General features: G+C 35.5%; 1 protein-coding gene across 3 annotated transcripts; it reads left to right on the top strand.

Moving 5' to 3' along the window:
- The first annotated feature begins 5 nt into the window (after positions 1-5).
- Positions 6-15,509, top strand: grapb (GRB2 related adaptor protein b). Of its 3 annotated transcripts, none has more exons than XR_013819671.1 (7): positions 6-81; positions 199-321; positions 3,537-3,920; positions 5,127-5,224; positions 7,473-7,592; positions 12,673-13,097; positions 13,670-13,747. XR_013819671.1 is itself a non-coding variant. In XM_079857185.1 (7 exons), the coding sequence occupies exons 3-7, from the start codon at positions 3,606-3,608 to the stop codon at positions 13,847-13,849; spliced, it is 882 nt and encodes a 293-aa protein (XP_079713311.1). In that variant the 5' UTR covers positions 6-81; positions 199-321; positions 3,537-3,605; the 3' UTR covers positions 13,850-15,509. The 3 variants fall into 3 exon arrangements, 2 of the variants coding, with proteins under 2 accessions (XP_079713311.1, XP_079713310.1); XM_079857185.1 differs by having other exon boundaries at positions 12,673-12,841; positions 13,670-15,509; XM_079857184.1 differs by having other exon boundaries at positions 12,673-12,858; positions 13,670-15,503.
- The last annotated feature ends 220 nt before the right edge of the window (positions 15,510-15,729 follow it).

The raw sequence follows: 15,729 nt of genomic DNA on the forward strand, positions 1-15,729 counted from the left end.
CCTGACCAGTGAAGACTGGACCAACGTATGGAGTGATGCAGAAAAAACCTGATCCACGCTGCCTGAACAACATAACTAAAGGTAACCTTCTAAGAAAAGACCACCTCTGATGATCTCAGGTTGTAAAAACTCTTTGGGAATCTTTCATTTTAGCCCACTTGCCTTCCATTGGCCATCTGCATCTCTGTGTTGTTGCAGATGACAGCTGAGGATGAAGCTGAGCTGAGGATGAAGCCGGGCTGTCTCTAATAAGAGAGATATATTACAGAAACTGATTTGCATGCAAATCGTCTCTAGTGAGCTGAAATACATCAAGCATCAGTGAGTACACAATCTTTGAGATATGATCGTTTGAATGGGTTTTTTGTCAGTATGACCCTTGAATCAGTAATAACGTTTATGCAAATTCTTTCAAGAGGTCAAATGCAGTCTCTAAATTCTAAATACTTAATGTAAAGTTAAAAATTGTGAACTTTAAATATTCCAATATACCGATTTATACAGTGCCACATGCAGTAAAATAAAATATATTTTAACAAAGTTATGAATTTGCATATGAGTTTGCAGTCTGAATGTAATGTAATGAGAATGTAAGAGGATTCTTTCAAAAAGGCTCCCGATTATGTTACCGGATTTAATCAGTCTGATAAATTGAATCACATTCTGAATGGCAAGCTATAGTTACTTTCAGCGATGTCCATCTCAAAACAATGCAAGTTTCATGAAATATATATCATGGTTGTTTGTAATTACCTCAAAAATTAACTATGCGTTTAAATTGAGTATATCCGCTAAAAATTAATTCATTATGCAATATAATTCTGTCTAAGACATGAAATTGGGCGAGCTGCGTGAGAAAGATTTTTAAGGTTTAACTAAAACTAAAAAGGGAACTAAACTAAAAGAGAAGCATCACTTACATTTATGCTAAGCTGAAAGAAAATGCTAACCTTTTTTATGCTAATAAAATTTATTTTAAAATGTAAACACTTTTATTTGGTAATTATTTTTTATGCTAAGCTTTGGAAAATGTTTATTTTCAGTAGTTTATGTAATAACTTTTTTCTTAAAATTGTGTTAATCGTGATATCTTTATTCACCACATTTTGTGCATTTTGTAATATTTTTAATTTTTTTGCTCATATCGCTGATCCTTAGAAGTCTCTTATGTATATTTAATGTATTTCTTGCATAGTAACCATAATTTAAACTGTGATATTTCTATTAAGTAACCATAAGTAACAATAGATGGCTCTTCATTACCATGTTCAAATCTTTAACTATACTTACCAAACTGGTGCTTGCAATGAAAGCATAAACTGAAATGATCTCCCTCCCTATATGAATCCTCAATGTTACCACCATACCATAAGTGTTCAGTTTTACTGTAGAACATTTTCAAAAGTGTCAAATATGTGTTGTACTTCTAGAAAATATAATAATATCACTATTCTATTAATTTTAGTGAAAATAATGCTTCTGTACTCACTGGCTCAAAGCTATCCTTCATAAAAGCTCTCATTGTGAGCACTGAAGGGCACTATGATGATTTCTTACATCTTTGTGTGTGTTTGTGCAGGATAGGGGGCTGGGTGGATACTGCCACCAGCACATGTTCTCAGACATGCCCACTGATACATCTGTCAGATACAGAGAACTGAAATTATTTCCATGCAAACAATTAAATATTCAGTGCAGTCTCATGTGTAAGCTATTCAGTTCTGAAACGCTCTCTTTAAAATGAGTTAATGAAGCTGCACTAAGTCAAGAGGCAGAGATATTATGTGACCATGTGCGTTTATTAAATGTCGTGTCATCTGAATCAGAGCGGACGTGACCAACATGCACAACAATCGAACACATGCACAGCTGCAGCAAGTGCTCTTAATAAGGGCCATGTTGTTAGTTCAACAGAAACTGCCATAGGATAAAAAGCATGTGCCCCCCTTCAACAAGATTTATGATTAAATATACTTCATAAATTGTTATATATATATATATATACTAAATACTCTTTGTAGACTATTTTAGTAACACAAATGGAAGTATGTGGAAATTCTGTAATTGTAATTTAAGTAATTGTATAGTAAAATTCCATCAAATTGAATTGAATAATCCTAACATATTATTCATATTATGAATTAAGAATTTTAAATGAGTAAAACAATCCAGAGTTTAATAAAACATTTTGTATAAATCGTCATGGAATGAGGGAACATTTAGTTCATGTGATTCGTATTCATAAATTTAAAGTCCAAGTGAACTGGAAGTTGCAAACGACCTTTTTTCCAGTGTTGTGACGTATTTCCAAGTGAAACGAAATATTTAATAGAGGGCAGGGTTTTACTTCAGTGCACCTCCTCTCCATTCCTTACTCATGGAAAACTGACGGTTGGTTAAGGATATTCAACCCAAGCCGTCAAACTGACGTCATCAGAGAAGAAACGCCATTCCAGAGCGGAAGCAAATGTTCAGATATTGATTAAAGATTACTATGACAAGCAAATTATTTATGTGTATTAACTTGTACAGATTAATTGTTCACCACAAGACTAGTAATGCATGCTAAAAAATTATGTAAACATATTTTTATATATATTTTTTGAAATATGAATATGAATCATATCAACTAAATGGTCCTATCAATTATAATAATAAAAAATAACAATAGCACGTTACTAGCGTGGTTTAACATGTTTTGAATGTCTTGGCACATTGCTAGCATGAATTAACATGTTGTTAACCAGTTTTAGCATGTTCCTAACATGATATATCATTATGTTAGAATTAGCATGTTGCTAACATGTTTTAGCACATTGCTTGCATGCTTTAGCATGCCGCCAGCATGTTTACATTGCTAACATGCATTAGCATGTTGCAAGTATGTTTTAACATCTTGTTAGCATGAATTAGCATGTTGCTAGCATGTCTTAGCACATTGCTTGACTGAATTAGCATGTTGCTAGCATGTTTTACCATGTCCTAGTTGATTGGCTTTGCAAGTGGTATATACTTGGTGGATGAAGCTACTCTATTTGAGTATAAACATTTTGATCCCCTCAATGAAATTCTATGGGATTTTTCATAGTATTTATTGCCTAAAACCTAAATCCAATCAGTTAGAAAAGATATAGCAACCCGAGTCAGAACAGTCTGAAGGTCTGACCTGAGTTTGGTGGGTGTAGCTTTAAAGCTATAGGAAGAGATGCTGACTAAATTTAGTCTCAGAAGAAGAAGAAGAAGATGATGATGATGATGAAGAAAAAGAAGCTTAAAAAGGATTTCAGTATGCTGACTTTGTCAAGCCAACATAAGAACAAATATAAATTCACTCAAGTGTGTCTTAATTTGTGACTGTAGGCTACGTACATTTTTTGTAGTGCATTATATTTCATTATATCTCGGCCATTTGAAGAATTGAATCAAAAGCATGTGATGTTCTGATCTGGTCACTGCTTTTCTGCTCTCTTTAATTTTCTCTTTTTTCTTTTCTCTCACTCACTTTCTCTCTCTCTCCTTCCCCCTCCGCTGCACAGCTGTACTGGCAGACACACATATTCTCTCCGTTTCTCTACCAACATTGTGCTTCCTCAGTTTTTCACTCAATGTTTTTGTCGCTCCAGTTTTTCTGCGCTGAAGGCTGTACTCATCGTCCTTCTACCGATTATTCCTCTCATTCACCCTCTCCATTCTACATCTCCATCCTTTTTAATAATTTTTTTCATCTTTTTCCATTTGTGCTCGTCCTTACCCATCCTTTTTTTCTCTTTCCTCTTTCTTGTCTTCATCCTGGTCTCATCTCCACTTCACTGCCTGTTATTTTCTCTTCTGTTCTTTCTTCAATGGAGGCTGAGGCTCTTTACAGTTTCAGAGCGAGTGAATGTGATGAACTCAGTTTCCAGAAGGGTGACATCCTGAAGGTGAGTCTGAGTGTGTGTGTGTGTGTGTGTGTGTGTGCATGCAGTAGTTCACTGTGAACACTAGTATGATACTACGAGGATTATAGTCTGCATGCTGACCCTTTGCAGAAAAGACTTGATCAGTGTATGCATCAGTGTTCTAGCATCTATTTCAAATTGGATATCTGAATGAATGGGTTGTGCTTTATGTAGCTGGGCAGATTGTGGGAGGGTACAGTGCAAGATAATTCTTTCCCCCGGTTTCACTGACAAAATGCATATTTGAGCTCTTTTAACTGAACAACTTGCACTGGCATATCTTAAAATATGTCACTGCCCTTGTTTTGTCTCAAGATGCACACCAGTCATTTTTTTTTCTAAGTCATGTTAATAAAAACTACTTAAATGTCCTAATTGAAGTAAGGCCTAATCCTGGCTTAATCTAAGCCCTGTCTGTGAAACCGGGCCATTGTCTACTTTATAATTCGAAATCTATTAGGGAACATTGTAAACATGTCTCAGGGTAGACTGTATGTTAACAAGTCAGTAAAATACTACACCAGTCAGTCATTTGTTTATGCGTTATTTGAACTTAAGTGGAAAACACGTCATTTGCATTGTTTTGCAAACTGTGTTTTAAAAAAAAAAAATTGTTATCTGGGGCTGTTACATAGTTACATGATACTTGAAAAGTCGTTTAAAGCAACACTAAGGAACATTTTTTACCTTAAAATAATGTTTCCAAAATCGTATCAGTGGTTCATCAAGTCGTAACAGGGTGAAAGGCACTTCTGGATTCGCTTTGCAGCCCTATATCTGATATAACCACACTATGCAAGTTTCCCAAACCGGGTCGTGTTTCTGTAGTTCGAATGAGACATAAAAAAACGACAAATTTGACTTGCTTTACGTCAAGCGTTACAATAGTCATTATTTTGTTTTTCTTCGTTTCTGATGTCGCAATACATCATACTTTCATGAAATCATGCAACATACTCTACCTTGTCTGTGGACATCGTTCATTCCAAAGCCGGTGCTGGATAAACAGCGAGCGTGCGTGCAACGGTAGACTGTGGTAATGGACAATTCCGCTTCCAACCTGTAGGGCGACCGAAGAGGAAAAGTTCCTTAGTGTTGCTTTAAATTTCCACTAAACAAATACATGTAGTTATTCTCTAACCTAAGCTGAAAGTGGACATCTGAACATTGATCTTATGCTTATTTTAGGTGACAAACATGGACGACGATCCAAACTGGTACACAGCTGAGCTGTTGGGTAGGCGGGGCTATGTACCGAAGAACTATATCAATGTAAGACCTCACACGTAAGTATCACGTGAGCAAAGTCAATCTAATTTAGCATGTGAGTTTATCTGTGAATGACAAAATTCATCAAGATGTTTTGGGAAACCTTTGCAGTAATCTTCTGTTCTGTTCTTGTAACTCATAATTAATATAAATAAATGATGTTATTGATGAATTATTGTCTTGTTCAGTTTAATTAATTAAAATGAGCTAAAGTAACACGATTTGTCACAACTTAATTCAATCCACCTAATAGGCCTATATTTAAAACTGAAGTTTACTTAATCCGCAAGAGTCATTTTTGTTGACATAAATAGAAACTGGGCTGTGGATCTGTAGTTCCCAGCATGCTTTGCTATGGACTGCACTCGGAGAGTAAATCTAGGGAAAAAAGTGATATTTTATGTGTTATTCAGTAAAGGGAAATCCATGTTAGTGTTTAATGTTCAGCTATGTTGGACATTTAGAAGAGTTTCTAGTGGTTTATGTTTCACACTTCAGTTAACTTCCGTTAGTGAGCAGTGATGCTCAATGGTTTTCAAGGTGTATTGTGGGTCTTTTTAGGGAGTGAACATTTATGTGCCCTGGAAAGATTTTGCAATTGAGACAGACTTCCTGATCAATGCACTGACTTCTGAATATGAAGCTGACTGAGATGCACCATAAGTAAGGGTCATTTCTTTTAGTCCTGATGTCGCTAGTAGTTTGTGCTCCAGAAGGTATTTGATAGGTGTTGTTTCTCTGTGGTTCTGAATGTTGTATTTGTGATGTACAAGGTGGATGACAATTGCATCAGTCCCGACCTTGGAATGGTGCTGTTGGATGCACAGCCGGAGCTTTAGGGTTGGGTGTAGGATTATATGTTTTTTTACAATTAATCTGATTCATCCAGACTAGATAAAAAGGTTTTCGAAGAAGTAGCTTCCTCTGTACAAATGTAGGGATTTCCCAGCATTACACCTCACTGTGTCATACGATTTACTAATTGCTGTGGGTGTGGCCTTCCCGATGGTGTGACTATTACTGAAACTGCTAGGTAAGGACATTGCTAGATAAGGACTTCCTTACCCTGCAGTTTTACCATGATGTGGATGATTGAGATTCTTTTGAGACGGTGAGTATTAGCAAAAATCAAAGACCTGACCAAAGCCCTTCAAACATGCTGTGGCTTGACCTGAACAGAGCAGTTTATGACTGAGAACCGACCAGTCATTTTGAACTGAAAGGATGAGTCAGTTTATATTCATGATGGTAATGAAAAAGAGGACTGAATGATATCAAACATCGACTTACGGTCAGTGCAGCTCAAGTTACTTAAGCAAAAATGACAGAACACTTTCGCACAGTGAAACATGTTGTTTCACCCTACCTTATATCATGCAAACACTCACATTTCTAAAAATCTGAAAACATGATGAAAACAATGCATACTTCTTAACACTGAAGGAATTTTGTGAACAAATTGTTCTGGAAATAAAAATAAAAAAACCTGCCCACACTGCCAAAAGAACCAAAACCTGGTTCAATGACCATGGTATCACTGTGTAATTACTGTGTGATTTCATGTAATATTCAAATTTTTTGAAATCCTGTTTTCATGGGTTTTATGAGCTGGAAGCCCAAATTATGTACAAATAAACAACTAAATACTTGAAATCGTTTAAGTTGTGGGCCCTGAATCTATAATCTATGGAAGTTTAACGTTTTGAATGGAATTATGGAAATAAATAAACTTTTTCCATGATATGCAAATTTTTTGGAAAGGGTCTGTATATATATTTATATATAAATGTATGAAATGTACATGGAGAGCAAAGTGCTTGAGACAAAAAACACACACACAAAATCAACTGATCATTGTAAGATGAATAAACTCAACCTGACATCACAAGACAATAACATACACACGTGACAACAAAATAAATAATAAAAACTGGCAAATGGTGCGACCATATTAATTATTCTGATGCATGCTGGGAAGAGGTAGACTGAGACTGAACCACAAGTAAATTTTTCAGTGTAGGCCATTTTTTGAGCTAAAAAAAATCTGGCTTTACTTAAAACATTGAATTGCTTCTGTTCTCTTCTACAAAGCTGTACTACAATAATCATCTTTGTAAAAAATACAAAAATATCTTTTTTTAATTTGTTTTTTTTTTACCTGATCAAAGAACCCCCTTTTTAAGTAAACTACTATACCAGTAGTCCCCTTTCAGTTTATACATATACAATACGATGTATTGTGACAGATGAGCTTGTATTTTGCAGGTGGTTTGTGGGTGGAATATCACGGCAGGCTGCAGAAAACCGCCTGAGACCGCTGGAGTGTGGAGCGTTTCTCATTAGGGAGAGCGAGAGCACACCAGGAGAGTTCTCCGTGTCTGTCAGGTCAGATACACCCTACAAATGAAACCTACATTCACTGCTCACTTCTACCACACACATGTACACTTCATATAAAGGCTTGATATCATTATCCCCTGCATGTGCTGATGTTTACAGCCGACATGAGTGTGCTTGCATATGCGTGTGTGTTAATGTGTGTCCTTGTTACCCTATCTGGCTCTTCATTAATACACTCTAATTAGAGTGGAGTGCATGGTAGCATTTTGCTGTGATGTAATCCTTTTGCTCCCAGCACTCCAGAACCTATTTAAACAGTTCAGAGTTCTCTTGGTGGAAACGGAAACCTTTTAAATATGCCAAGCAAAAAGTACTTTTTATAACACTTTGTGTTATGCATGCATACGTAACACATACAAGTGATGTATGCATGTACTTCATATACACAGTTCAGATTGCTAGATTATTGCTAAATGTCTGGTGGTCACTTGTGATTATTTGCTAGATGTTCTGGTGATTATTGCTAGGGTGTTTTGGTGGTTACTTGCCCAATTCAAAAGAAACTATTAAAGTCGGCATGAAACAGAAGTTTAGAGTCTTTTCTTCCCCATTGTGACGTATATCCAGTGAAACGGCTTCATGAACAAGAAAAAAAAATGTAGGGCGGGGTTTGATTTTGTCCATGGGGAACTGATTGGATCTTTAAATGGTCGTGGTTTGCTATTTTGCTGTTTACCGCTCACAGCTCATGGTAGAATTCTATTGAATAAGTTGGCATGCGTTGGGAAGGTGGACATGCATGGATTATTTTTAGATCACTTTGCTTTACACCTCTAAAGGCCTGACCCAAAACGTCAAATTCTACTGAGACTAAGAGAAGGAAATTGAAAGAGAAATCGAGGGATAGTTGCAACACAATTGCAGCACAATGAATCCAGTCTAGTCACATATTATTAGCATAGTGCCTCTTAACAAGCTTGAGTACCTGAGGCCAGCACAGATGTTTCTGTGTGTTTACACATGTGTGTGATGCAGAGGGAGGGAGAAAGCAAGGAAGAAAAGAGAGGGAAAAACAGAACGATATAGTAATAATAATCATTTATATTTTTAGGTAAATCAACCTTTACAGACCTATGCATTGACATTTAGTAACATCTGGTTTAGGAACTCTAACTAATATGAATGCTTAACACACTCTCAGAAAAAAGGTACAAAAGCTGCCACTGGGCGAGGACCCTTTCAAAAGCTACACCTTTGTACCTAATAGTACCTCTTATACAGTACCTCAGGTACATTGGTACCAAAAGTGATTATATTAGTACCTAAAATGGTCAATTTTAGAACCTTTTTAAAAGGTTCCTCCCCAGTGACAGCTTTTGTACCATTTTTTCTATGAGTGCAGTGCATATCATTTGCAAATGTTTGTTTAAGTAGTCAGAAAAGTCATGACATTTAAGAAAATGTTTATATATGTCGACAGACCTCCTGGACTACCTCATGGACCCCCAGGGAATGTGCTCAGTAGCTGATGAACAGCTGTTTTGTGGTATAATTGTTAAATTATTGTGTAATTTAGCACAGCTGGAATGCTGTATTGACTAGTCATCATTCAGGAATGAACTGAACTATACATACATACAAACATACATACAGTACCGGTCAAAAGTTTGGACACATTGCTATTTTTAATGTTTTTGCTATTTCATCAAGCCTTATTTGATCAAAAATACAGGGAAACAAATATTATTACAATTTAAAATAATATTTTTCTATTTTAATATACTTAAAAATATAATAAATTATTTCTGTGATGAAAAGCTGAATTTTCATTAGCCATTATTGTCAAATGATCCTTCAGAAATCATTCTAATTGGCTGATTAGATACTCGGTTATTATCAAAGTTGGAAAAAGTTGTGCTGCTTAAGTATGAAAAAAAAAGTATGTAAAAAAAAAAAAAAAAAAAAAATTAAGCAGCATAACTGTTTCCAACATTGATAATAAATCAGCATATTAGAATGATTTCTGAAGGATCATGTGACACTGAAGACTGGAGTAATGATGCTGAAAATTCAGCTTTGTCATCACAGGATTTTTTTTATTTTAAAATATATTACAATTGAAAATAGTTATTTTAAATTGTATTAATATTTCAAAATATATATTTTTTTACTGTATTTTTGATCAAATAAATGCAGCCTTGGTGAGCATAAGAGACTTTCAAAAACAGTAAAAAATCTCACAACTACACTATACTAGGGGGTTTAACAATATATCGTGTCACAATATATCGCAATACAAAAATGCAACAATATGAATCGTGAATAGTTCACCCAAAATAAAAATTACTATGTGAGAAAAATTTAAGTTTTCAGAGTTTTAGTGTCAGTACTACATTAAAATATTATATATAATGTTGAATATAATGTATAATAATGCAATAGGGAAATATCTGTGTAAAAAAGTGGCCTACATTATTTTAAATGTATCTAGTCAGTGACAGAGAAACATATTCGTCTAAAATAATTTTCAGCTTCAGGATCATGAATATTTTTTATTCTGGTGTCTCTATTGTCCTGTGCTTTGGGTTTCCAGCACCAAGTCCAAGAATATTCATTTATACACACAATGTAATATCAAATTTATCAGTTTAATAAACAGTACATTTTTTGTTAACCTTTTATCATATGTCTTGGATTATCGCAATAATATCGTATCGTGAGTTCAGTATTGTGATATGTATCGAATCGTGACATGAGGGTATCGTTCCATTCCTATCGTTAGAGAATGACAAAACGGGTCAGTTGTATTGTTTTGGGCCAATCACAATAAAAGCTTAATGTAAACAGTAAGCACAATGCTACACAAAAAACAGAAAATTAATGCGAGACAGTTTATGTTGGAGCTTGTGTCTAAGAATTGTTAATGTGTGTCTGTGTTAATGTTGGGTCATATGTAATGACTGCGATTATAATGACTTATAATGTCTTACTCTCCCTAAACATGCCCAGTTGTTTTGATGATCTTTAGTACAACTCTCTCTCTCTCTCTCTCTCTCTCTCTCTCTCTCTCTCTCTCTCTCTCTCTCTCTCTCTCTCTCTCTCTCTCTCTCACACTCCCACACACACACACACACACACACACACACACACGCACACACACACGCACACACACACACACACACACACACACACACACACACACACACACACACACACACACACACACACACACACATCCCAGAGGCAGTTCCTCATTCTGTTTCCATTTCTGTCTGAACAAGCAGAGTGATCCATGCAGGATTGCGTGGACTGATATGCATCTGTGTATGTGTGTTTGAGTAACACCCACACAGGTTAAGGGCAGGTGTGGTAGGGTGGAGCCACCAGGTGATTAAAGACACATGCCGCAGGCGCAGGGTGTGCGTCAGTGTCTGCATGTTTTTCAGTAAACCACAAACAATTAAGAGCATGTGTTCAAATAAGAATTATTTACAACAAATGTATAAAAAATAAGATACATTTATATATTTCTTAAAGATTTACCAATTTACAAGGGTTGTGAAAGGCAAAACATATATATTTAAAATAAATCCAAATGCAAGTGATAGATTGATTGATTTCAGCAATTAAATTCCATTTGCACTGAAGAGTAATTGAGGAACAATTGTTGATGATAAATATGTTTTTGAAAAACAATTAACACATGTACAGTTACAAAATATACTTTTTTTTCACATACTTACTGGACATCCACTGTATTATTGCATCTTAAATGTAGATGCATAAGGATATTGATACTGTATTGTTGCATTTTGAGTGGATTATTGTTTGATTTTTAGGCCTGGTTTCACAGACAAGGCTTAGATTAAAGGTAGGGTAGGCAATTTTCGGAGAGGCTAGCAATAGTGAGCTAGCTTTGAAAGCATAAGATCCCTTCCTCCCTTCAGAGCGTCTCCAAAGTCACGTCTCCTCCAAAACACATGAACGCGTACAGCAGGGAGCAAACAAAAGCGTCATGAGAGACAGCGTTAAACTACCTCATGTCTCAAAGCACATAACATTACAATAATAATGAACATAAACAACTTAAAGAACTCTGACCTGAACCACCTGACTGCTGCAGTTTAATTTCCGCATTGATAGTGTTGCCATTGAAACGCATAAATTTGAGTCACGAACCACTCCGAATATAATGTCATTCCTATAATATCTTCCATTCCTAATTACAGTAGTTATGGCGTGAACGCAATGGCGAGCTCGTTGTTTTGGATCAGGAGGAACTGTAAAAGGTGGCTGCTGTTTCGTTTGCGCTGCTCAGTGACTGATGTCTATCTAACTCTACATAGCATGAAACACTCTGATGACGTGTGATGTCTGCGTGAGCAGGTGCACGGATGTATATATACATATATATAAATATCTTTATACCACTTAACTTAGTGATTGCTATCAGGATGTGATGAGACTTTCAACCAGCATAACAAAAATTATTTTTGGAACAAATCATTTAACCTGCCTTTAAGCCAGGATTAGGCTTTATTTAATTGATACATTTAAGCTGTTTTTATAAACGTGCATTAGAAAAAAAACGTTTAAGTTGCTTTTGTATACATGCTTTAGAAAAAAATATTACTGGTGTGCAACTTGAGACAAAACAATGGCACTGACAAGTTGCTTTCAGTTAAAACAGATCAAACATGCATTTTAGTCCAGGACTAGGCTCAAGCCTGTGAAACTGGGGGATAGTGTATTCATTAGTACGCTGTTGAATGTACTGTAATGAGCATTTTATCTGAGAGGAATACTGTAGTGTATCTGCAGGAGTATAAGCACAGACTTGTTCAGAGCCTAATTTGATTATAGTTATTAACACAGTGCTTCTTCTGAATCATTGTGATTCAAAAACTTGCTGAGAGCTGAAATGTCAAACTGAGATTTATTGGGCAAAACCTTTAATCAAACTCTCTTATGTTCAGATTTAATAAACTGGGAAGTCCAGGCAAGATCTACCCATTAATCTAGAAGTTAAACAACCCTCCCTCTCTCTCTCTCTCTCTCTCTCTCTCTCTCTCTCTCTCTCTCTCTCTCTCTCTCTCTCTCTCTCTCTCTCTCTCTCTCTCTCTAGTTACGGGGACCATGTTCAGCACTTTCGGGTTTTGAAGGATGGATTAGGGCAGTACTTCATATGGGATGAAGTCTTCAGCTCCCTCAACCAGCTGGTGGACTTCTACAGAATCAACAGCATTGCCAAAGAGAGGACCGTCTTCCTGCAAGAGCCCGAGGGATCATTAGCTGTAAGAGCCTCACTGAGGTGCCAAAGTTCAACTCTGGTGAACTCTGATCTGCAAATTTGCAGAGCGAAAGGATGTTTGACCAATAGAGGATGTTAAGTCAAACTTTGATCTCTTGGCTCAATGCAAACCTCTTTAGCGTGAGCGTGACATCATATCCTGTTACAAGCTCTTACGAGGCATGCGTAGAGCCAAATGTGACCCCTCCTTTATCAATATCATTGTTGATTTTCAATGGGAATCCTTTTGAACTTCAGAGGTATTTTATTTATTTTTATTTCTCATAAATTGCAACTTTTTATCACACAATTGTGGCAGCTATTTCTTACAGTCGTAATTCATTTTTATGTAATTGTGACTGTCCTAAATTTCTATTTTATTTCTTCCAATTGTGACTTTATCAACTTTCTCTCATAATCGTGAGACTTGTTTCTCATCATTCTGACAATATCTTACAATTGCAACTTTCTCATAAATTTAAATTACATTTATTTTGCTACTCTAATTGCAACTTTATTTTTCACAGTCGTGACTTTATATCTCACAATTGACTTTCTCATCATTTTAAGACTTTTTGTTTGCAATTGCAATTTTTTCTCATAGTTGTGACTGTGGCAACAATTTAGGCATGTTTTTCATAATTGTGAGACTTCTTTCTCCTAATTGCAACTTTACTCCTCCAAAATGTTGATATTATTTCTTTATTACTGACAGTTGTGACTTTATATCTCACAATTGTGGCATGTTTTTCATAAATGTGACTTTTTTTCTCATAATTGCAATGCATTTCCCGTCATTTTATGTGTGTGTGTGTGTGTGTGTGTGTTTCAGAGGCCACGTCATGCCCATGCCCTCTTCGACTTCACATCTCATCATGCGACTCATCTACGTTTCCTGCGCGGTGATGTCATTGATGTGCTGGACTGTTCGGACGCTCAGTGCTGGAGGGGGCGATGCCGTGGAAGAGTGGGCATTTTCCCACCAGAGTATGTGCAGCCAATTTACCACTGAACTTTAGCTTTACGTGTCACTGTCCTGTCCAGCTAAACTCACCTGAATGAGAGCCTGAGACTTATTCATCCATTACACATACTCTCCATAAATCTGAAGGTGAACTAAGTCTAATGTATCAATGTTTGGTGTATCAGGTGATTAAGGTTTGAATTAAACCTTATGTGTCATGGTCAGCACTTGCCCATCAATCTCTTTGTAAATCATTTTTAGCAAATCAGGAAGCAATTCTGACTTGTCAACAAACCAGTTTTGTAACACCCTTAAGGATTATAACAGTTGACTATTGAGTGACATTTACTCGCTTATCAGCCATCATCTGAGCTTCCTGTCTATTCTTCTTTCAAATACTTTCAAGTCCTTTCAAATGGAGAGAGTTTTGTTGCACTTAATGTTTATAATTGATAGACATAAAAACATTTTTTTCACACCTACTATATATTCCCTCTTTTAAAGTGAACATTCATATTAAAGTTGTACATACTTGAATAAATGTTCTTTCTCTTTTTCTTAGAAACATACTTTCATGGCAATTTTTGTGATTTAAAAAATCCAACCCTAGATTAATATTCAGAGACAACGTTAAATAATCTGCACATTGATTTCTGTGTAAACACTGTGGCTTTGTGGTGCTATTAAACATTTGCTCAACCAATGGCGTGAGTCTAGGGTAGGGCTATCGTTTTGTTCAGCCAATGGCAGATTGTGGGAGTGTCTAGGATCCCTGTTACATTTAGTGCCACAGAAATTACACTTTACCTTAAAAAATATCATAAATAAATAATAGATTCATTTATTTGATTTTTGTTTTGTTTTTACTGTAGTGCTTAAATGTTTTAGTTAAGACCACTAGTAACTATATATAAAAAATAATAATTTCCAATACCATAATTTAACAAATCATGGATAAAACTAACAAAAAAGGAATTTATGTTGTTAAATAGGCCACTGGAGATGATTATAAAACTGTATTGGATATGCGGAAATTATATATATTTTTTACATTCAATTAATTGAAGTATTTCTGTACTTCTTATCAGAGAAGAGAGGGTTATTTGATTATTTTCAGCCATATGTCTGTTCAGGAAGACCTCTGACTGATGTTCTAATGGAAAACAATGGATGTTGGATGTTGGATCCACCCATGCCATGTGAAAACATTTGGGATTCTATGCTGTTAACGTGATGACCATAAAAATAAGCAATAATAAGATAATATTATTTTCAGAGTGACCAGAATTTAAGTAATTCTTTCTCTACTGATCAGTTTATTTATTACAAGCAATGTCATTTCATTTACATTGGCATGTATGATGTGTGAAATAAAAGGTTAAACAGTTATTTTTCTCTTTAAGCTGCAACTGCTGTTCATTGATATGCAAAATAGTATATACACTATTAGCAAGCTTTGCTGCAATGTTAACGGTCTGATGTACTGTGATAAAATATGAGTCAGCCAAACTGCTGACTCGTATTTATACCTATAAATTGCCTGCACGCATTGAATACATGATAGACATTTTAACTGTATAAGTTTTGTAGAAATACAGCAATCAGGTGTAATATTGCGTAAAAAATGTAAGGATGTATTTAATGAGCAAATATTGTCTCTATGACCTTTCAACTCAAGGGAAAAAATAAACTTTTATCTACTAAATGTATTATTTGTTCTTGCCGTTCACATTTATATTCTATAAAGGAGCATTAAACCCTTAAATTAGATCATCTATCCATCCATCTGTACGTCTATGGTTCATTCCCACACAAACACTCCAAACCCAACACACTTGGTTTACACATTGCTTCATGATTTTTAATGTATCAATTTTTCATTTGCGCATTAACAATACAACAGTATAAATTAAGAGAAAACAAAAAAG

This window comes from Squalius cephalus (genome assembly GCF_949319135.1).
Source record: "Squalius cephalus genome assembly, chromosome: 2".
In the NCBI taxonomy this organism is placed as follows: domain Eukaryota; kingdom Metazoa; phylum Chordata; class Actinopteri; order Cypriniformes; family Leuciscidae; genus Squalius; species Squalius cephalus.